The sequence below is a fragment of the Oryctolagus cuniculus genome, chromosome 11 (assembly GCF_051225735.1).
Source record: "Oryctolagus cuniculus isolate XC-2025 breed Fujian yellow rabbit chromosome 11, ASM5122573v1, whole genome shotgun sequence".
Taxonomy (NCBI): Eukaryota; Metazoa; Chordata; class Mammalia; order Lagomorpha; family Leporidae; genus Oryctolagus; species Oryctolagus cuniculus.
This window is the reverse complement of record NC_142877.1, coordinates 120,171,192-120,192,369: the sequence shown is the minus strand read 5'-3', so window position 1 is coordinate 120,192,369 and position 21,178 is coordinate 120,171,192. Positions and strand designations below refer to the sequence as shown.

Sequence of the window (21,178 nt, the reverse complement as noted above, 5' to 3'; positions counted from 1 at the left end):
CTGCCACCTATGTGGGAGGAGAGTAGGAGTGAATTCCTGGCTCCTGGCTTCAGCCTGTCCTAGCTGGGCTTCAGAGAGTGAGGCCAGGGGATAAGAGCTCACTTGCTCACTCGCTCGCTCGTTCTCAAATAAATTTTAAAAATTAGAAAATTTCTGATAGAAGAAGAAAGAACTCTGCTCACCACTTACAATGTTTGACTTTGTTATACTAGATTAGAATTTGAAAAACAAAAAACTCGGCTTAATATTCAACTCGAATATAGTCGCAATCAGCTTAAGAAGAAACTGAATAAGATCAACACTTTAAAAGAAACTATCCAGAAAGGTAGAGAAGACATTGCTAATCTAATGAAGGTAATTAATAGTGGGTGGCTGAGGTGCCTCTTCACTGAAATCAGGGCTTCTTTGTTGAGTAAACACTAGTTACTCCTCCAGGGTCCTAAGAGTGGTGAAAGGGATGGAGGGCAGACTTGAGAACTAGTTAAAGGAACATCCTCGGAGCTTCATGAGTTACTAGACGTCAGATAGAAGGAAGGGCAAGGAGGGATGCATGGATGACTCCTGAGTGGGAGGAGCAGGTTAGGGAGAAAAACTCGGATCTGGGAGCTGAGCTGCCGTGTGACCTCTAGATGAGCACTAGTGGGAAAAGCGTAGGTGAGGGCTGCAGACTGGAGCGCTGTTTGTGGGAGTAAGCTGAAGCCTCGTGAGGCAGCATCGGGATCCCAGTTAGGGAGCTGTGAAGTAGAGCAGTGTTGGGATTCCGGAAGGTGCCAGGTAATGTGAAGACTGGGAAAAGCCAGGTAGAGGTCACAGTGGCAAGAACACGTCCCTGGGACAATGGGAACAGAGGTCAGACGGCAGTGAGCTGAGGAGTAAGTCTGAGACGGATGCAGGTGGTAGTGGTTCAGGGTTCTGAACGTGTAGAGCGAGTGTGGGTCGCAGTTTGCGATTGAGGTTCAGGCAGCATACAGTAAAAAGTTTGTCTTAGAACGACTGGTTTTATGGACAACTGTGGACACTAATACGAAAGATGGTAAATGCACAGTGCACATCTCCTCCATTCAGGCTGAAGAAAACTGCCTTCAAATTGTGAGTGATCTCATGGAGGAACGGCAGCGACTTCAGGGTGTGTGTGTCACTCAGAGTTCCCACGCAGAGAGAGTTCAGGCTCAAATTGAAGAGGAACGAAACAAGTTTTTGGCTGTCGATAGGTAATAAATTTGAAAAACCTAGCTGGCGTTTTAAACATGTATACTGTAAACTTGAAGTGTACCGTGGAAGTTGCTTTGGGTAAGTCTCCTTTGTCACTCTTAGTCCCACGTCACACTTTTCAAAAGAAAGGTTCTAATTTGAGGGAAACCAGAAGAGGTGATTGGTTGGCTGGAGTGAATAGTGAGTTCTCTGGTGGCTGGGAACATGAGCCTCCGTAGAGTCCTTGGCCCCAGACCCCCTTGTACTGGCGTCCTTCTGTACGCCAGGTTCCCTCTGCTTGTGTAGAGCGAGCACAGAGAGGAAGGGGCAGTGCTGAGCTCTGCCTGGGTGCACAGCACAGCTCTGCTACTCACATCTGGTGCTCATCTCATCCGTAAACGGGGATGAGGGGAAAGTTGGCAGCATTAAATGAGGTGGTACTCACACAGACTCAGAACGGTGTCTGGCACATGAGAAGCATGTGTGTTTGCCGTGATGATGATGCTGTGCCGGCTTGTGCCAAAATGACGTCAGCTTTCCTGTGTGACTGATACAACCATAGGGGATCAGACAAAATGAGCTCTTTCGTTTTCTTTTTTACTCAGTCCCTGGCATTTCTTTGAAGTTTTTGAGTAGAATTAAAGTCCGTTCACTCTTGATCTTGTGTTTAGTTTAAAATTTTTTTTCTCTGTTTCTTTTCATATTCTTGAAAGCCATGTTGATTTTTAGTTTTTTTTCCTTCTCCTTCCTCCCCACCCCCACCTTTTCCTGTTTCTAGAGTTTTTTGAAATCTCACATTGTTCCCATTGGTAAAACCCTCAGCCCTTATTGTCAGAAGGCATTACATCAGTGCGGTAAAGAAATGGGATTGCCAGATGTGTGATAACTGAACTTGGAAGACATTTCTCGTGCCAAGATACTGTTTCTCTTAGAGTGAAGTTCCAAAATATGGAACTTACATTTGAGGGAAAAGTGCAGCTTCAAAAATCGTGGTGACTCAGGGCCCATTGTAGCCCAGTGTGTCATCCCACACTGAGTCCTGGCTCCAGTCCCAGCTGCTCTGCTTCCTGTCTAGCTCCCTGCTACTGCTCCTGGGAAGGCAGAAAATGATGGCACAAGTGTCTGGGCCCTGCCACCCATGTGGGAGACCCAGATGGAGCTCTAGGCTTCTGTCTTTGGCCTGGCCCAGCCCCAGACGTTGAGGCCTTTTGGGGAGTAAACCAGCAGAAGGTATGTCTCTCCTTCTTCATGTTGGTCTTCCTTTCAGATAAATAAAATAAAATATTTTTTAAAGATTTATTTATTTATTTGAAAAGAGTTACACAAGAGAGAGAGAGAGAGAAGGTCTTCCTTCTGCTCGCTCACTCCCTAATTGGCTGCAACAGCTGGAGCAAGGCCGATCCAAAGCCAGGAGCCAGGAAGCTTCCTCGGGTCTCCCATGTGGGTGCAGGGGCCCAAGGACTTGGAATTATCTTCTACTGCTTTCCCAGGCCATAGTAGAGAGCTGGATTGGAAGTGGAGCAGCAGGACTCAAACTGGTACCCATATGGGATGCCGGCCCCCAAAATAAAATATTTTAAAAAGAAAAAAATGTATAGATGTAAAGATAATGTAGGAAAGCCCTATGATTGCTGCGGTGATGTTCATTATGGGAAAGGGACCCCAGGGCAATGACATTCGTGGCCTTCCTCAGGAGTGTGCATGTTTAAATTATAAGCATCTGTGAGAGAACTCTAAGAAAAAGTAATTACCTAGAGGAAACAATAATTTCTTCCATGTAGGTTTCCAGCAGATTTTTGTTGGTGTAACTTCAGGTGATGAGTGAAATCACTTTTCCATATCCGGTCTGCAGGGAGGTGGGAAAGTTGCAGAAACGAATGGTGGTCCTGCAGAGTTCTCTGGAGCAGAAACGAGTAGAGAAGCACAACCTGCTGCTGGATTGCAAAGTCCAAGACACTGAAATCGTTCTTCTGCTGGGCTCGCTGGACGACATCATTGAAGTGGAGGTACTCCAGAGTGCGTGCCGTGCCCTCTGCCTGTCCCTCCTCCTGACCTGCAGCTCCTGCGCTTGCAGGAGTGACATCTGCTTCTTCTAGGAGGGGAAAGGCAGAGGGCAGGGACTTGGTGCGGTTGTCTTACCTCTCATGTTAATCCATGTCTTCATAGCACCGCGGGAGGGGCCTGTCCAGGTTCTCAGAAGAAATGCTGACCCACTGAGTAGCTCCAGGCAGGGAGAATGCAGGAAGTGGCAAGAATGGACAGCCAAGAATCACAAGAGTAGGCCCACTGATAGTCAGCATTTCTCTGTTTCCACCATGTCATATTACATAGGATGCTTTATGTTGGTTAGTATTTGCCTGCGGTGCCGTTCTGCACTACTTTCCCAGGCCGTGGCAGGGAGCTGGATTGGAAGTAGAGCAGCCAGGGCATGAGCTGGAGTCCATATGGGATGCTGGCACTGCAGGCAGAGGCTTAGCCCACTACGCCACAGCGCCGGCCCCATCTCTTTAAAAAAAAAAAAAAAAAAAAGATTTATTTATGAACTTGAGAGGCAGAGTTATAGACAGAGGGAGGGAGAGACAAAGGTCTTCCATCTGCTGGTTTATTCCCTAAATGGCCGCAATGCCCAGAAGCTGAGCTTGATCCAAAGCCAAGAGCTTCTGGGTCGCTCAGCAGATGCAGTGGCCTAGGCACTTGGCCATCTTCCGCAGCTCTCCCAGGCCATCAGCAGAGAGCTGGATTGGAAGTGGAACAGCCAGGACTCAAGCCGGCACCCATGTGGAATGCCGACACTGCAGGTAGATACTTAACCTACTACACCACAGCACTGGTCCCCCTTTTCACTTTTTTAGTGCTTTCTTTATTTGAAAGGCAGAGTTACAGAGAGACGGAGATCTTCCATCTGCTGGTTCACTTCCCAGATGGCTGCAATGGCCAGAACTGGGCCAGGCTGAAGCCAGGAGCTTCATCTGGGTCTCCCACGTGGGTGGGAGGGGCCCAAAGACTTGGGCCATTTTCCATTGCTCCCAGGCGCATTAGCAGAGAACTGGGTTGGAAGTGGAGCAGCCAGGGCTGGAACCCAGCTCATACGGGGTGTCAGTGTTGCAGGCAGTGGCTTACCCTGCTATTCCACAGGCTGCAGTGCAGTGCCAGCCCCAAGAATGTCTTACTGGCAGCTAACCCAGAGGATAGTGGAGATTGTTATTTGCTTGTTCTTAAGTCAGCTGTGAGTTCTTACTGAGTATCAGTATGTCTCTTCTTTTGCTTAAGTTTTATTTATTTGAGGGATATAAAGATGGAAAGAGAGATCTCCCATCTGTTGGCTCACTCCCCAGATGCCTGCAACAGCCAGACTTGTCAGGTTGAAAGGAGGACCTGGGATCTCAGTCCAGGTGTCACATAAGCAGGAGAGACCCAGCCTTGAACCCCATCACCCGTGCCTCTCAGGGTATGCATTAGCAGGAATCAGGAATCAGGAATGGAGCCAAGACCCAAACCCAGACACTGTGGATACAGCGTCTTAACCTCTGTGCCAACTACCAGCCCCTGTGAGCGTCTTCTCTCTGGTCTCCACCCCACACCCCTCCTCCTCGCCGCCCCATCACCTGACACGCGAGACCCATTCAGTTCTGTCCACTTTTCTGTTCCAGAAGAGGCTTTAAGTCCTTTGGCTATATAAAACAAGTTTTTCCCTTGCTAATGTTGACAACCTTTCATAGCTTGATTCTGATGTGGTACTGTACTCAAAATGCCTTTCTTTCCCTGTGTTGAGTAGAGATCGCGTTCCGGACATGAGGGGAGGGAAGGAGAAACCCTCTCCTGAGGACAGTGACCCCAGCACAACTGGCTGTAGGTTAGAGAGAACAGCGGGAGTAAAGGAAAGAGCTGGCACGGTTCTCACGCGGGGCTGAACCCCGGAACTTTGGTGCCGTCAGAACTCCTGCTCCTTAGGGACTGGCTGTTTTCTCTCAGGCCAGCTTTCCCTCAGTGAAAGAGGTCTCTGCCTTCCTCCTCTCGCAAAAGCCATGGGGAAGAATTCTGATTGGCTCCCTCTGTATCACGCCCCCACTCTGGTGGGTCTGCGTGGAAGGAGGGAGAACAGGTCTGTTAGCAGCAGAACTGATGGGAGCAGGAGACAGCACTCGCTGTGCTGCAGCAGAAAGCCGAAGGCTGTTCACAGGGCAGAGCAGCTCTGGGAGAATTTCACTACAAGGCGGAGTCGAGGAGGAGGCACTTTGATTGCCTTACACCCACATACATACTGCGGTTCAGACAGTGTTGCTGCTGTTTGCCCATTGTTCTTTCAGTTGGTGGGTTATTTTCTCACATACCTACCATGAATGTGAAGGTATTTACTACTTCATTAGCATGAAAGACGTTTCACATTTTTAAAAAAATATTTTATTTGTTCGAAAGGCAGAGTTACAGAGAGTGAGGAGAGGCAGAGAGAGCTTCCATCTGCTGGCTCACTCCCCAAATGGCTGTGATGGCCAGACTGGGCCAGGGCAAAGCCAGGAGCTTCTTTGGGTCTCCCGCATGGGTGGCAGGGGCCCAAGGACTTGCTCCGTCTTTCTGTTGCTTTCCCAGGCACAAGTTCAAGGAGCTGGATAGGAAGTGCAGCAGGCAGGATTCAAACCGACCCCCATATGGGATGCTAGCACTGCAGGCAGTAGCTTAACTTGCTGCACCACAGTGCCAACCCCATGAGACTTTGCACATTTGTTTCAGGATGTATTAATCAGTTTTTTGTTACTACAGTGAAATACCTGAGACAGCTCACTTAAATAGATAAAAATGTTTATTTAATTCACAGTTTTATAAGTTCAAAGTCCAAACGGCCTGTTACAGGTTTTGACTCTGTCAAAGGCCCGTGTGCACATGTTATGGCACACCAGGTAAAGCCAGCACGTGCAGCAGTCCCATCTGGGCTGCAGTTCCTGTCCTGGTGGCTCCACTTTCCATACAGCTCCCTGCTAAAGTCCTGAGAAAGCAGCAGAAGATGGCCCACATGTTTGGACCCCTTCCACCCATGTGGGAGACCTGGATGAAGCATAGCCTAGGCTGTTGCAGCCATCTTGGGAGTGAACCAGTAGATAGAATCTCTCTCTCTCTCTCTCTGGCTCTGGCTCTCTCTCTCTCTGGCTCTCCCTCTCTCTCTGTAATTCTGACTTCGAAATAAATTAAAAAAAAAAAAAAAAGCAACCCATGGCAGGTGGTGGAGTACAAGTGGAAGAAGATCTCATGGTGAGCCAGAAGCCCGAGAATGGGCAGGCCCCAGCTCAGGGTTTTATAGCAACCCACTCCAAAGAACTGATGAAGCTTTTCAACACGGTCTACCCTCAGCAGAAACTTCTAGCCAGACCTAACCTTCAGGGGTTTTTAAAACCTAATTCGGGCCGGCGCCGCGGCTCACTAGGCTAATCCTCCGCTTTGCGGCGCCGGCACACTGGGTTCTAGTCCCGGTCGGGGCGCCAGATTCTGTCCCGGTTGCCCCTCTTCCAGGCCAGCTCTCTGCTGTGGCCAGGGAGTGCAGTGGAGGATGGCCCAAGTGCTTGGGCCCTGCACCCCATGGGAGACCAGGATAAGTACCTGGCTCCTGCCATCAGATCAGCACGGTGCGGCAGCCATTGGAGGGTGAACCAATGGCAAAGGAAGACCTTTCTCTCTGTTTCTCTCTCTCACTGTCCACTCTGCCTGTCAAAAAAAAAAAAAACAAAAAAAACAAAAAAAAACACCTAATTCGGCAAAGGGAAATAGCCAGCTCCAGCCAGCTCTGCTCATTCTGTCACATCAATGGAAGAAAAACAACCGAGAAGCACATGTGAAGTTTATGGCCCAAGGACAGAAGTTTGCCAGGAGAAAACAGATATTGGTAAGACTCCACTGAATAATGTAGACAGCACACAAGGACAGGTGGGAAACGTAAGAGACATGGAAATTCTAAGAACCAACCAAAAAGAAATGATAGAGTGAAAGCAGTAACAGCGGTGAAGATGCTTCCCGTGGGCTCGTCGGTGGACTGGGTATGCCACTGAGAAGGCTCTGAGCTGGAGATCTCTAGAGGTGCCTCCAGAACTAAAAAGCAAAAGAAAAAAAGACTTCAGGAGAAAAGAACAAGTTTTCTAGAAATGACAGGACAGCCACACCAAATGTAATGTGTGTTCTAGAAGAAAGAAGCAATATTTGAGACAGTGATGATTAAGAACGTCCCAAGTGAAGGGCAGACACCGAAGCTCCGTACAGAAAGCTCCGAGCATGCCAGGCAGGTGCTGGGAATGTCCTTTTAGATACCCAGCAGGACAGTCCGTGACCTGAGTAACTGGTCAGCTGGACTTCACTAGCCTGAGACACTTATGCTCTGTAAGACACACTGGAAGCCGGCGCCACGGCTCAATAGGCTAATCCTCAACCTTGCAGCGCCGGCACACTGGGTTCTAGTTCCGGTCAGGGCGCCAGATTCTGTCCCGGTTGCCCCTCTTCCAGGCCAGCTCTCTGCTGTGGCCAGGGAGTGCAGTGGAGGATGGCCCAAGTGCTTGGGCCCTGCACCCCATGGGACACCAGGAGAAGCACCTGGCTCCTGCCTTCGGATGAGCGCGGTGCGCCGGCCACAGCACGCTGGCCACGGCGGCCATTGGAGGGTGAACCAGTGGCAAAGGAAGACCCTTCTCTCTGTCTCTCTCTCACTGTCCACTCTGCCTGTCAAAAATTAAAAAAAAAAAGAGAGAGAGAGAGAGAGAGACACTGGAAAGGCACTGACGCAAAGATAAGCTAAGACTGGGAGAAAATATTTGTAAGACATTCCTGATAAAATATTTATCCAAAATACACAAAGTACTCCTAAAATTTAAGAACGAGAAAACCTGATTTAACAATGTATCAAAGCATTTTAAAAGATGTCACATCATATGGCATCAGGAAAATTAAATGAGATGCCACTGCACACACACCAGAACGGCCGGAACCTAGAACCTGGCAGTGACGGGAGGGTGTGGAGCTGCAGGAGCTCTCGTGCGGCAGCTGTGGAAGGCAGCATGGCCGTTTGTTACAAAGCTACACGAACTCCTTGTTGTTGTTGTTGTTGACAGGCAGAGTTAGACTGAGAGAGAGAGACAGAGAGAAAGGTCTTCCTTCCATTGGTTCACCCCCCAAATGGCTGCTATGGCTGGTGCACTGCACCAACCCGAAGCCAGGAGCCAGGTGCTTCTCCTGGTCTCCCATGGGGTGCAGGGCCCAAGCACTTGGGCCATCCTCCACTGCACTCCCAGGCCACAGCAGAGAGCTGGCCTGGAAGGGGAGCAACCAGGACAGAATCCGGCGCCCCGACCGGGACTAGAACCCCGTGTGCCAGCGCCGCAGGTGGAGGATTAGCCAGTGAGCCACGGCGCCGGCCAACATAATGTATAATATATAAAATGTATGTTTAATTCTAAAAGTAGTTCCTTTGAGTTTGATTCAACTGAGAATATCTACAAAGGAGTGACTGACAGTTGTTTCCCTTTCAGTTTTTAGTCTTTGTTTTGGGTATCAGCATTACACCAACGCCAGCCTGCGGCAGAACAACTGCGCATTGATTTGTCCCTTCTTTCCCACTCCCTCCTTTGTTCGGAGAGTAACATATATTGAAATTGAAATATTTTGTCAGTCGTTGGACTGGGCACTGAGTACAGCAGTGAATGTGACAGCCAGAAATCCTCTGTCACATTGTAGTAGGGAGAGATGAGCAAACTGACAAGATGATAAGCAGGGTGAGTATTTGTGTCTAGTGTGGATACATGGAAAAGAAAGAGCTGGAGAGGGAACACAGTCCTCTGGCAGCAGTGAGTCTGCCACCTTAGAGGGAGGCCAGGACGACCTGAGGGAAGGCAGCCGGTGAGTAGAGATGGAGGTGAAGTGGCGCACACAGCCCAGGTGGCTGTGGCCACAGGCCCGTGTGGTTGGAACAGGGCCCTGGCGCACAGTGCAGCTGCATCGAGACCAAGGCCAGCATCGTGGCCTCGTAAGGTGTCAGCCTGTGATCTGTGGTGACATGCTGCTGGGGGGCTGGGGTAGATGGACGAAGAGAGACGCCCCACTTCAGCCACCGAGGAAACAGCCTGGTGTGTTTTTCAGCTGGGAACCGAAGCAGAAAGCACCCAGGCAACAACTGATATCTATGAAAAGGAAGAAGCCATTGAAATCGACTACCGCTCTCTCCGAGGGGACTTGAAGGTAAGTGAAAGATTCCTGTTCTTGATGACCACCACCTGACACTGATGGAAACTGCAGGACCATTCTTAAATGATAGTGTACGTGTTAAAGAAGATTTCCTGATGGTTTTGAAAAAAATACACAGAGGAGAAAGAAACGGTTCTCAACGCTCTGACACTGAATACGGGGGCCCCTGCACACCAAGCAGTTACTCGGATCTCTGAGCGCTGGGTAGCTCAGCTCTGACGCCGCCCCCGCAGTCAGCGTCAGAGCACACACTCAGCCCGGGAGGCTGTCCCTTCCCTGTCACCAGGCACAAGTCCAGGCTTCCGGAACTTCTGGCCGGTCACCTACACGTTGAGGTTCCCGCAGCCCCTCCTCGTGTTTGATCATTTCCTGCAGTGGCTCAGAGAACCAGAGGAGAGGAGCACTTACACTGGCTGGTTGGTTGTAGAGATACCACATGGTGACAGCCAAAAGGGAGGGCTGCTCAAGCCCAGGTGTGGGAACAGGGCAGCATTCCCAGGTCCCCCCAGGCACACGCAGCCCTCCCAGCCTCTCTGTGCCGTGCACTCAGTGACCTGAGGCTCTCCAGACTGAGTCTTCGTTACATGGGCACGATTATCAGGAGTAGGAAGTCTGGGCCTGGCCCTGCCACAACGACAGCTGGGCCTCGGGAGTCAGGAAACCTGTAGCAGGCTAGTTTTTTGTTTTGTTTTGTTTCTGTAAAGGTTTATTTTATTTTTTTGAAAGAGTTACAGGGAGAGGTAGAAACAGAGAGAGAGGTCTTCCATCCACTCGTTCACTCCCCAGATGGCCGCAATGGCCAAAGCTGTGCGTATTTGGAGCCAGGAACTTCTTCCTGGTCTCCCACATTGGTGCAGGGGCCCAAGCACTTGGGCCATCCTCCACTGCTATCCCAGACCATGCAGAGAGCTGGATCGGAAGAGGAGCAGCCGGGTCTAGAACTGGCGCCCATATGGGATGCCGGTGCTTCAGGCCAGGGCGTTAACCTGCTGCGCCACAGCACCAGCCCCATAGCAGGCTAGTTTTTAAGTTGATAATTTGGCCCTCATGTGATACTGTAAGTATCCAAATGGCTCTCGGCAGAGAAGAGGTTTCCCACCCCTGCATGAGATCATCGGCTGTTAGTGACTGGACTCCATCTCCAGCCTCTTCCTTTCCTCCCCAGGAAGGGTGGCTGAAATTTCCAGTCAATCCCATGGTGATTCCTTGGTCACCAGTCCCGGTCCCACAAGAATCAGCTCTCCAGCATCAGCTTGGGGTCACTGAGAAGGACTTATCATGAGTAACCAAGACATTCCTCATTCTTGCCACTCTAGAAGTAGGGTTTTAGGAGCCCTGTGCTAGGAACAGGGACGGAAGCCCAAATACCATTTGTTAATAAGTCAGGAGACAGCAGTCGCTGCTCTCAGGAGACGCTCCGTGCATGGTGGAAGCCTTCACGAAGCCCTACAGTAAACGAAGCAGCCGACTACCCGGTGTCCTGCGTTTGCCGTCAGGGTCCCAGAGCAGCGCCCTCGGCTGGCACGGGCCCCTCCCAGAGCATGGCAGGTGACTGGTTTGCCATCAGGGTCCCAGAGCAGCGCCCTCGGCTGGCACGGGCCCCTCCCAGAGCATGTCAGGTGACTGGTTTGCCGTCAGGGTCCCAGAGCAGCGCCCTCAGCTGGCATGGGCCCCTCCCAGAGCATGGCAGGTGACTGCAACCTGGCCATGGCTGCAGTGCTCGCTCTGTGTGTTGGTTTCGTCCTGGCGCTACTTCTGTGAGCCACACTGCAGCCCTTGTTAGCTTTCAGAGCCACAGCCACAGCCTTCAGGGAAGAGAGGGCCTGCCTTCCAGATGGTTTCTCCAAGATTGAAGAACGGTTTTTCCTGAAAAGCCTCAGCCAGTGTCCCCCTCACCACAGTGGCCTGAATGGGGTCGTCACAGGTTTATTCCTGGGCCACTCACTTGGGCAGGGGGATGGGTGGCAGATTGGACCTTAGACCAGGCAGGGCCATCCAGTGACGGCACAGGACCGCCGAGGGAGATGGGTGAGCTGGCGAGCAGCACAGCTGGTAGGAATGGGAGCCTGTGAGAGCCTGTGAGAGCGGTGCTGCGTGGCCACGGCCACAGCCACTTGGGTTTCCTCTCCTGTGCTGTTCACGCCTCCCGTTAGGGCGGCGCCACTCCTTGCAGCACCTTCTGACCACGGGTAGTCTTCCTGGTAGTCTTCTGTTAGTGCCCTCCCTTTGCTCTTGTATTGTAAATCCTTTTCCACATTACTGAGGAGATATTTCTAAATATTTTCTTCTTGTTATGCTTTTCTTTTGTTTAATCAGATTTATTGTAATACATGGTATGAGGTAAGAATATATTTTTTAAGTATCCAAGTTAAGCAGTCTTCTCAGCAACAATTTTCTTTTATCTTTTTTTAAAAGATTTATTTTATTTGAAAGTCAGAGTCAGAGGGAAAGGCAGAACTCTGACATCCCCTGGCTCACTCCCCAGATGGCTGCCACAGGCAGGGCTGAGCTAGACTGAAGCCAGAAGCCAGGGCTTCCTTGGAGTCTCCCACGTGGGACCCAAACACTCCACTGCCTTTCCCAGGCCACAGCAGGGAGCTGGGTTGGAAGTGGAGCAGCTGGGACCTGAACCAGCGCCCATATGGGATGCTGGCGTCACAGGTGGCAGCTTTTCTCTGCTACACACCAGCTCTTCTCAGTGAATTAAAACGTCACTTCTGTCATGTTTAAGTTTTACTCATTTGTTCACTTGAAGGGCAGAGTCTTCCATATGCTGTTTCATTCCCCAGATGCCCGTCACAGCAGGACCCTGGAGTCCTGTCTGGGTCTCCTGGGCGGCCATCACCTGCTCCTTTCCAGGTGCAGGGAGCTGGGTCGGAGCTGGAGGAGCCAGGACTCAGCCTGGCCCTGCTGCTCACGGCGCTAACGGGCCTCTGCCAGCCGGCCCAGACGGCTTTTCTGGAAGGGCATGTCTACAGCACTTGTCCCGTTCCCTCGCAGTCAAGTTAGTTGTAGCCGTCATTCTGGTTTTAACGTTTCCCTGTAGCTGGGCTGAGTCCTCTGCCGCGCAGTCCTCCCACCTGCAGGCCTGGAGGTCCCTGCACCCTGCTGCAGATGCCCGCTTCTGTCTCCGTCTCCTTGTGAGCTTTTTAGCAGCAGAGTTCCCATCGACTTCAGTCGCTGATACAGAGTGGATGATCAGTGTAGCCTGAAGGTACCCTGTGAACTCTGGCTGTGTAGCAGGTTACAGTAAGGAGAGACAGCGTGTTCTGGGAGAGCAGCAGAGACAACCCGAGAGCCGTGTAAGAGCCTGGATGACTAGGGCGTGACTGCAGCTCCAGGCCCAGGGCCTGGAGGAGGGAAGGGGATGCAAGGGGCTGGGCCGGCGGTGACAGGGCCAGTGTGTGTGCCTTGCATTGGCAGTTTGGCTCTAGAAGCTGTGCCAGTTGGTGTTGCTCTTTGCCAATAACAGGCTCTGCAGTCTGACGAAGAGGTTGAGGCCCATCTTCGGCTCCTGCTGCAGCAGGTGGCGTCCCAGGAGGACACCCTATTGAAGACCGCAGCCCCCAACCTGCGCGCCCTGGAGAACTTGAAGACCGTCAGAGACAAGTTCCAAGAATCCACAGATGGTGAAGTTTTTAGTTGACGAGATCCTGTTTGTGGGTGTTGTGGTTCCCATAACACATACCAGTCCTGTCTGTTGCCTTATATTACTGTGTGCTTCTAATACTCAATCGCTGGTGGCTTCCTTTTTAAAAACTGTTCTTTAACTTAAAACTGGGTTTATTGCTCATCTTAGAACAGATAATTATCTTTTGTCAAAAAACCAGTAAAATAGGCAAGAACTCTCAGAACTTGTGTCCTTTAGAAATGAGTCCTGTTTGAAAAGCGCTCATCGTTTGTAAGAGCTAAGCTCTGGGAATTGCTGGTTGAGTTGGTTTTGAAGGTAGATTGACTCAAGACAGACTGAAAATCCAATTTGGAGAATATTTTGTAGTGTAAGTAAGAAGCCTCTTGGTGGTCTCTAAGCAAAGAACCTTGATTCTCTCAGCCTTTGAGGCCAGCAGGAAGGAAGCCAGAATGTGCAGGCAAGAGTTCGAGCACGTGAAGAAGAGGAGATACGATCTTTTCAGCCGGTGCTTTGAGCACGTCTCGGTCTCCATCGATCAGATCTACAAGAAGCTCTGCAGAAACACCAGTGCCCAGGTGCGTGCTGCCCACCCTGCGGCCCGCGTGGGGACTTCAGTGTCACCGCTGTGTCGGGCTTTCTTCTTCTTCCACTGGGAAGTAGTCGCTGCCCCATCGTTTGAGTGCCTCCCTCTGGGGACAGAGTCAGTTCTCTGTTCTAGATCCCAGTGAGTCAACACTGGCCAGCCAGGACCAGTCCAGACCTCTCCAAGCCTGTTTCTTCATCCAAAACATGAGTGGGTTAGATCACTTGGTTCCCAGGTTCTTTTCAGATCTAAAATCCTGTTGCCTGACTGTGACGTGACTTTACAGAACTGTGGCTCTCTGGGGTGAGGGTGGGGGTGATACGGAGGTCCTTGGGGAACGCGCTGACCTGTGGAGCTGACCAGAGTAGCAAAGGCGGGAGTCCCACCCAGCCACCAGCATCCCACTTGCAGCACCCTGCACGTAGCTGTGTAGAGTGCGTGTGACTGAGACTTGATGATCCTGGATGAGAGACCAAGAATCTCAACTTCGTTCTCCGTATCTGTAGCGCCTGGCCCATAACAGGTGCTCACTGAACATCTGGAGTGGCTCAATGAGTGAACTGAATGAAGACAGTTTTTGTTGGGGGTTTTGGTGTCTTTAAGCCTGGGGGCCTGTGCTGCTGAGCTTCGCATGGCAGTCTGGTGGGAGTCTGGTGGATCCCTGGATGTGTTAGGATGTTCTCCCCTGCCTGGGAACCCTGGTGTCCCCACGGATGTAGAACTGAATACATTAGTAACGGGCACTGTGTTTTTCCATCACACTGGAGGAAAACCTAACCGACAGAATGTTTGGCATGTAAATTCTGCTGCGACGCCGGGTTGAGGTTTACCAATTGCTGTTCTCTTGTTGCTGAAGAAATGATGTGTGTTTCAGGCATTCCTTAGTCCCGAGAACCCTGAAGAACCTTACTTGGAGGGAATTAGCTACAACTGCGTGGCCCCGGGCAAGCGCTTCATGCCGATGGACAATCTGTCCGGGGGAGAGAAGTGCGTGGCGGCCCTGGCGCTCCTGTTCGCCGTTCACAGGTGAGGCCGCATACAGCCGCACGGTTCTGTGTCACAGCAGAAACCAAAGCAGGGCTTCTGCAGACTACCGCGTGTGAGCAGAAGGGGCTCTTCAGCCATCAGCTGGGGCTGTGTTTAGACCAGAAGCCGGTCAGCAGCTCTGAGCGCTCGGTCCTCCACAGCTGCTCCTCAGTTCCTCCCATCAAGCGCTAGCGATCGTCCAGCTTGTTGGGGAAGAGTGGTGCTTGGCGTGGCCAGGTGTGACAGCAGGTCGCCAGCAAGCACAACAGAAATATGCGGAGCCTGTATTCAGGGCTCTGCTCTTCAGCTAGAACATTTTAGTCCTCAAGAAAGCTAGTGAACCTCCTCATTTTCCCGGAGGAGAGTGGCCTGTCTCTAAGATAAATCAGGAAACAAAACGTGCACCGAGACTCAGCCAGCTGGCCTCCTCAGAGGAAGGCACAGACAGCGTGCTGATGGCCGAGACCTGCCCGTCTCAGGAGGCCAGAGGCCACGGAGAGACCCTGCGGCGGGGGCTCCGCACGAGGAAGCCTAGCAGAGCCAGGGCACCAGGTGGCACGCCTGTGTTTATGCAGCAGCTCGGCAGCTTCTACCAGACAGTGAAGTGCCAGGTGCTGTCCCAGCGGGGAGAGCTGTGGACAAGGCAATGCCACAGAAGCACCTCGCGTTAGTTGAGGTAGACAGATAATAAGGTCAGTTAGTGAATGAATCGCTGATACAGAGAGTACTAGAAAGTGACAAGTCCTGTAGAGTGAAAATAAGGGCATGGTTTATGTTCAGAGCTTTGTGACGGTGTATTTGAGAAAGTAACAGTGCAGCAATGACGAGAAGGGATAAGAGTCATAGAGGATGTTCCACACACGAAGGACAGAAAGTGCAAAGGGCCTGAGGCCAGAGCGCACCTGGCATGGGTGGCTGGGCACAGGCTGCACACAGCAGGGGCAGCACGAGGCTGTTGTTAACAACAGAGTGGTTGGACACAGGAGAGCGCCTGAGCAGATGGGATTTGTTCAGAGATGGACAGGTGCTGTGGCACAGAACCGCCTGGGATGCCCGCATCCCCGAGCAGAGTGCTGGCTGCATGCTGGCTGCTCCGCTGCTCGGCCAGCTTCCTGCTGGTGTGCCCAAGGCGGCGGCAGATGGGCCAGGTGCTCAGGTCCTGCCACCTGTGTGGGAGAACCAGAGGGAGTTCCGTGGCTCCTGGCTTTGGCCTGGCCTGTTGTGGGCATCTGAGGTCGAGCTAGCGGTTAGAAGCAATCTCTCTCTTGCTCAGCCATTTAAAATTTATTGGGGCCATGGCTGGCAGCCATCACCTGCAGTGCCAGCATCCCCTGTGGGTGCTGGTTTAAGTCTGGGCCGCTGCTTCCCAACCAGCTCCCTGCTAATGCGCCTGGGAAAGCAGTGGAGGATGGCCCAAGTCCTTGGGGCCCTGCACCCACATGGGAGACCCAGAGGAAGCTCCTGGCTTTGGACTGGCTCAGCCCTGGCTATTGTGGCCATTTAGGGAGTGAACCAGCAGATGGAAGATCTCTTTCTTCCCTCTTCCCCCCTGTCGCTCCCCCTCTTCGTGGAGGAACGACACAGGACCCTGCGCTGTTCTTTCGTCTGCTCGGCCCTCCCCGGGTTTGCTGCTGGTTCTTCCCGGGTTGGCTACTATCCCTTCCACCTCCGTGGAAGGGCAGTTCCCCCTGGCCACATTCCCCACTTCCGCAGGGGAGCGGCACACCGCCGGCCGGCTCTTCTCGGGGGCTGCACAGGTGTTCCTTCAGCTAGATGTTCCCCATAGATGTTTTTGGTGCATGCCGTCTCTCTCCTCCTTTATAGTCCTCCTCCGCCAATCCCAACTCGGCTGAGTACGCTGCTCTCCAATCAGGAGCAAGTCCTACAGTTAATTGGTTGAACTGGAGGCAGCTGTGCGGAAGCTGTTTACTTCTCTCCCAGCGCCATATTGTGGGAGAGCAGATGCATAGAATAAGTCCTAATTCGAGTAACTTAGTCTAGTCCGGATTGCTCCCCACACCCCCCAAGCTGGTAATTCTGCCTTTCAAATAAGTCTTTTTAAAAAATGTATTTGGAAAAGGCACACAGCACATGGGCTGTAAGGAGTCAAAAGTGACCCTCGGTTTGGGCCCAGTCAGCCAAGCGATTGAGAGCTGCCCGCCACGGAAATGACCAGAATAGGTGTTGAGGGGCAGGTGGGGAATTTGATTTTGGGACGCATTTGAGGTGCTGTTAGAGGCTCGGCTGGACGGGGAGGTGGAGGTCAGGACAGGATGGAGGAGCCGAGTCCGCTCCAGTCTTGAGAGCAGTGACGTCACCAAGGGAGCTGACAGAGGCAACACGGGGAGCTCAGGGGCGGTTCTGCCAGCTGGCAGCAGCAGGTGGCGGGACGTCCCAGCAGTGTTTGGAGAGGGCGACCGACCCCAACTACGCGTGGCCCAGGGGACACGGGGTGCAGGCTGGCTGACGTTCAGTTCAGCAACGTGCAGCTCGCCTGGACGGAAGAGCGTGCCTCACTCTGTATGCCAGTCCTTCTTTTGTGAAGCAAAGGGAACTGCCCTTTGTTCTTCTAGTTTCCGGCCTGCCCCGTTCTTCGTGTTAGATGAAGTGGACGCAGCCCTGGACAACACCAACATCGGCAAAGTGAGTTTCTTTCCGCCTCCCCTCTCAGCAGCAAGGCTCAGATCCCAGGCAGAAGGCAGGGGCCCCCACAGCCAGGGAAGTGGGGCAGCAGCGTCCATGCTCTCGAGGTTTCCACTGTGTCCGAAGGCGACTTGGGGCAGTCTTCCCCACGTGCTGCCGGGAGACCCACGCGGGAGTCCGCAGTGTCACTCCCGGCAGAGCCTGTGCTGGCCCCGGGAAGCAGAGCGTCCCCGGCAGAGGTACTGGCTCTCGAGGGTCGACAAGTAGTTGAGTAACTTCCTTAAATAAAATCCTCACGTCCCAAAAGCCTCCCTCCCCGATCCCAGCGAGACGTCCCCAGTTAACCTCTGTGCTGACACTGCTCCTCGAGCCAGTCTCAGAACCTCGTCAGCACGCCAAGGTCAGTGCGTGGCTCCAGGGGTGCCCCTCCTGCCAGTGTCTGCCCTGACTCCACGCCCAGAGGCTGCTGGGAGCTCCTGGTTAACAGCAAGGAGAATCCCACGGACTGCCAGCGAACCTGCCTGCTGGGGAGAGACTCCCTCATGTTGGCCTCTGCATCCCGCACTCCGTGGGGGAATCCGCCTTTCTGCTCTGCCTCTCCTCTGCACCGGCGGCACCTCCATGGCCTCGGTCTTAGTGCCTGTCTTCTAGTGAAACCTCCATTTAGGTTCCTGGCACACAGCTGAATGCGGGGTGCGCAGGGCAGCTGTCTCAGGAAGCGGTACCTGTGCGCCCTCTCGTGGTCAGGGTGCCGCGTCTCCTGGCTCCGGCCCCGCCAGGCTTCCCGTCACTACCCCAGCCATTGCCTCTGCAGTCCCCTGTGCCTTCAGCCTCTTTGCCAAGTTTCCTTCCTCGCGTGACGCTGCCGTCGCAGCCTGCACAGCTGGAGTCTGGGCACGGGAGACACCAGCTTCTCACTGGGACCCGAGTCGGCGAGTAGGAGCTGGTTAGCCTGTTGCTAGTTTCAGCCCTGTGTGTGCACGCCGAGACTCGTGTCTGTAAGGCTTATCCTTGGAGTTGAGTTCCCGGAAGGTGGCAGGGTTCACATTTAGATTTTATTTGAAAGGCAGAGTTAGAGGTCTTCATCCGCCAGCTCACTCCCCAAGTGGCCGTAACAGCTGAGGCTAGGCCAGTCCAAAGCCAGGAGCTGCTTCTGGGTCTCCCACTGGACGCAGGGGCCCAAGGACTTGGGCTGTGTCTTCTGCTTTCCCAGGCCATAGTGGAGCAGCTGGGACTCAAACCCGTGCCCACATGGCATGCTGGCACTGCAGGCAGCAACCACAGTGCCAGCACCCAGGTTCACTTCTAACCCAACTGACGTAATGACACACACATATGCCCACAGTACGCACATACCCACCACAGTTCTCCCATCTTCAGGCTTTGAATTGGCAAGCCAGGAAGCTCCCAGTGAAAATCCAGCCCTTCACCCTCATAAAATATCTAAGTGGTGATTTTTGTTATAAAGGTATATTGAGGGACTGGCACTGTGGCTCACTTGGTTAATCCTCCGCCTGTGGCACCGGCATCCCATATGGGCGCCGGGTTCTGTCCCAGTTGCCCCTCTTCCAGGCCAGCTCTCTGCTATGGCCCGGGAGGGCAGTGGAGGATGGCCCAAGTGCTTGGGCCCTGCACCCCATGGGAGACCAGGAGAAGCACCTGGCTCCTGCCTTCGGATTGGCACAGCACCAGCCGTGGCGGCCATTTGGGGAGTGAACCAACGGAAGGAAGACCTCTCTGTCTGTCTCTCACTGTCTATAACTCTGTCAGATACATTTTTTAAAAAAGTATGTTCAAGTTAGAGCTTGATTCTGTAAGTTCTAGACTCTAAGCTGTTCTGCTGTTCGGGGTTTAGCGGGGGCGGGTATGGTCCGCCCAGACGGGAGCAGCCCTGCCCAGGTGCCCGCCCTCCTGAGCCTGTTCTCCCCGCCCAGGTGTCCAGCTACATCCAGCAGCAGACTCAGGAGCAGTTCCAGATGATCGTCATCTCCCTGAAGGAAGAGTTCTACTCCAGAGCGGACGCCCTGATAGGCGTCTACCCAGAGGTAAGGCCCCCAGGCAGGTCCCACACCGACACCTGCAGAGGCTGTGTGTCTGACTCACGGCGCGCTGTCAGCATGCTGGTGTGTCACAGCGCACCGTGCTGCAGGAAGGAGCCAGCATCTGAAGAAGGCGGACTGGACACCCGGGTCTCTCCTCTAACTTTAGACACCCGGGTCTCTCCTCTAACTTTAGACACCCGGGTCTCCTCGAACTGTTAGATGTGAACGCGGCTTGCTTAAACCCGCTGAAAGCACCCGAGCGACACGGCCCAGGCCGCTCAGCGCTGACAGCTTTTCCTTCTTGAGGTTTCCTTTTTGCCAAGATAAAAACGTAGTCTGGTGCCCTCGGCGTGGCTGTTTCGGGGACCAGCTGAGAGTACGGTGCATGAGAAATGGACACCCTCGGGGCTGGCGCTGTGGGCTAACACGGCTGCCATCCAGTCCCAGTTGCTCCACTTCCGGTCTAGCTCCCTGCTAATGCACTTGGGAAAGCAGTGGGAGGTGGTCCAAGTGCTTGGGCCTCTGCACCCACACAGGAGACCCGGAAGTTGTTCCTGGCTCTTGGTTTTGGCCTGGCCCAGCCCTGGCTGCTGCGGCCTACTGGGGAGTGAACCAGCACATGCAAGATCTCTCCGTAGCTCTGCCTTTCAAGAAATATGATTCCTTTAAAGAAAAAAAAAGATATTCTCACACCACAGGACTGTAAAACCTGGCTACCATGTTGGTACCTGGCAGCTGGGGGGAGTGGGGAGCAGGAAGCCCCCTTTGTGAGGTGAATCCAGGCTGCCCCTTCACTGAGACGCGTCCCCAGCAGGGCACTGACTTCTGCCTTCTCTCCACTCCAGCAAGACGACTGCATGTTCAGTCGCGTCCTGACCCTCGACCTCTCTCAGTATCCAGACACGGACGGCCAAGAGGGCGGCAGGAGGCAGCACGAGTCCCGTTAGGAGCCGTCCCCAGGCTCCCGCCTGCTGTGCCGACGCTCGCAGGTGCCTGACGGCACTGAATGAGGTTCGCCCCTAAAAACCTCGTTCTCAAACAAGCCCGTCAGAACACGGAGGTCCGTGTCATCTCGCCTGGTACCTTTAAGGGAAAAACACTTGATTCTTCAGTTACAAGTGACGGCGGTTACAGGGGAGTCAGGTGTCGGAGCTGGTTTTATGGGAGGTTTGAGGAACTGCATGGTGACACTGAACTAGCAATAAAAACGTAATCTCAGAGGTCTCCACTGTGCAGCTTTAGAACCAAATACATTTTTTAGGTTTGTCTGATGCTGGGAGTAACAGCTGACTTCCGAGACGCAGCGGGTGTGGGAGGGGAGGGCCCCCTCAGGAAGTAATGCACACTCCCCTCCGTGGACAGGGACCTTCGGTGCGCTGCAAGCTCGCTCTGAGTGGGGTGGCAGCAGCCACCCATGTGGGCATGGCCAAGGAGTCACCTGCTGCCACACTGGAGTCTGTCGCCTCTCTAGGGCCGGCCCTGGCTCCTGCGTTAACTCAGACTCCCACAGGCTACGCACACACCACAACCATGGTGGTTGGGGGCAAAACAAAGAAGGAAGTTAGTGGAAAAGGGCCGGCTCTGCACGCTAGGTGGGTGAGAAGCCCACAAACACCGCACTGTGTGCGCTGACATCCACCTGCGGGACGGGCAGAGGGCGAGCTTCAAAATGCAGCGAAGGAGTCCCGGGGGGCTGCTCGGCGTTTGCCGGCTTTGTCCCTCCGGCCACAGGTGGCTGGGCACCAAGCACACTCAGCCCGTGCGGGGTCAGCACACCTGTGAGGGCTACAGGAGGCACCCGGGCCAGCAGCCCACAGGAGCGCCAGCGCCACCCCAGCCGCACCACGC

General features: G+C 53.3%; 1 protein-coding gene across 4 annotated transcripts in view; it reads left to right on the top strand.

Moving 5' to 3' along the window:
- SMC1B (structural maintenance of chromosomes 1B) overlaps nucleotides 1–20,601 on the top strand; it is a 79,556-nt gene extending 58,955 nt beyond the window's left edge. For all 4 annotated transcript variants that reach the window (XM_089307730.1, XM_070053033.2, XM_070053032.2 and 1 more), the window contains 10 exons: nucleotides 213–354; nucleotides 1,066–1,211; nucleotides 3,044–3,197; nucleotides 9,301–9,399; nucleotides 12,878–13,034; nucleotides 13,457–13,611; nucleotides 14,494–14,645; nucleotides 17,219–17,288; nucleotides 19,223–19,333; nucleotides 20,176–20,601. In XM_089307730.1, the coding sequence (XP_089163856.1) occupies nucleotides 213–354; nucleotides 1,066–1,211; nucleotides 3,044–3,197; nucleotides 9,301–9,399; nucleotides 12,878–13,034; nucleotides 13,457–13,611; nucleotides 14,494–14,645; nucleotides 17,219–17,288; nucleotides 19,223–19,333; nucleotides 20,176–20,277 (1,288 nt within the window). In that variant the 3' untranslated portion in view covers nucleotides 20,278–20,601. The remainder of the gene's footprint in view (nucleotides 1–212; nucleotides 355–1,065; nucleotides 1,212–3,043; nucleotides 3,198–9,300; nucleotides 9,400–12,877; nucleotides 13,035–13,456; nucleotides 13,612–14,493; nucleotides 14,646–17,218; nucleotides 17,289–19,222; nucleotides 19,334–20,175) is intronic.
- Nucleotides 20,602–21,178: the final 577 nt, after the last annotated feature.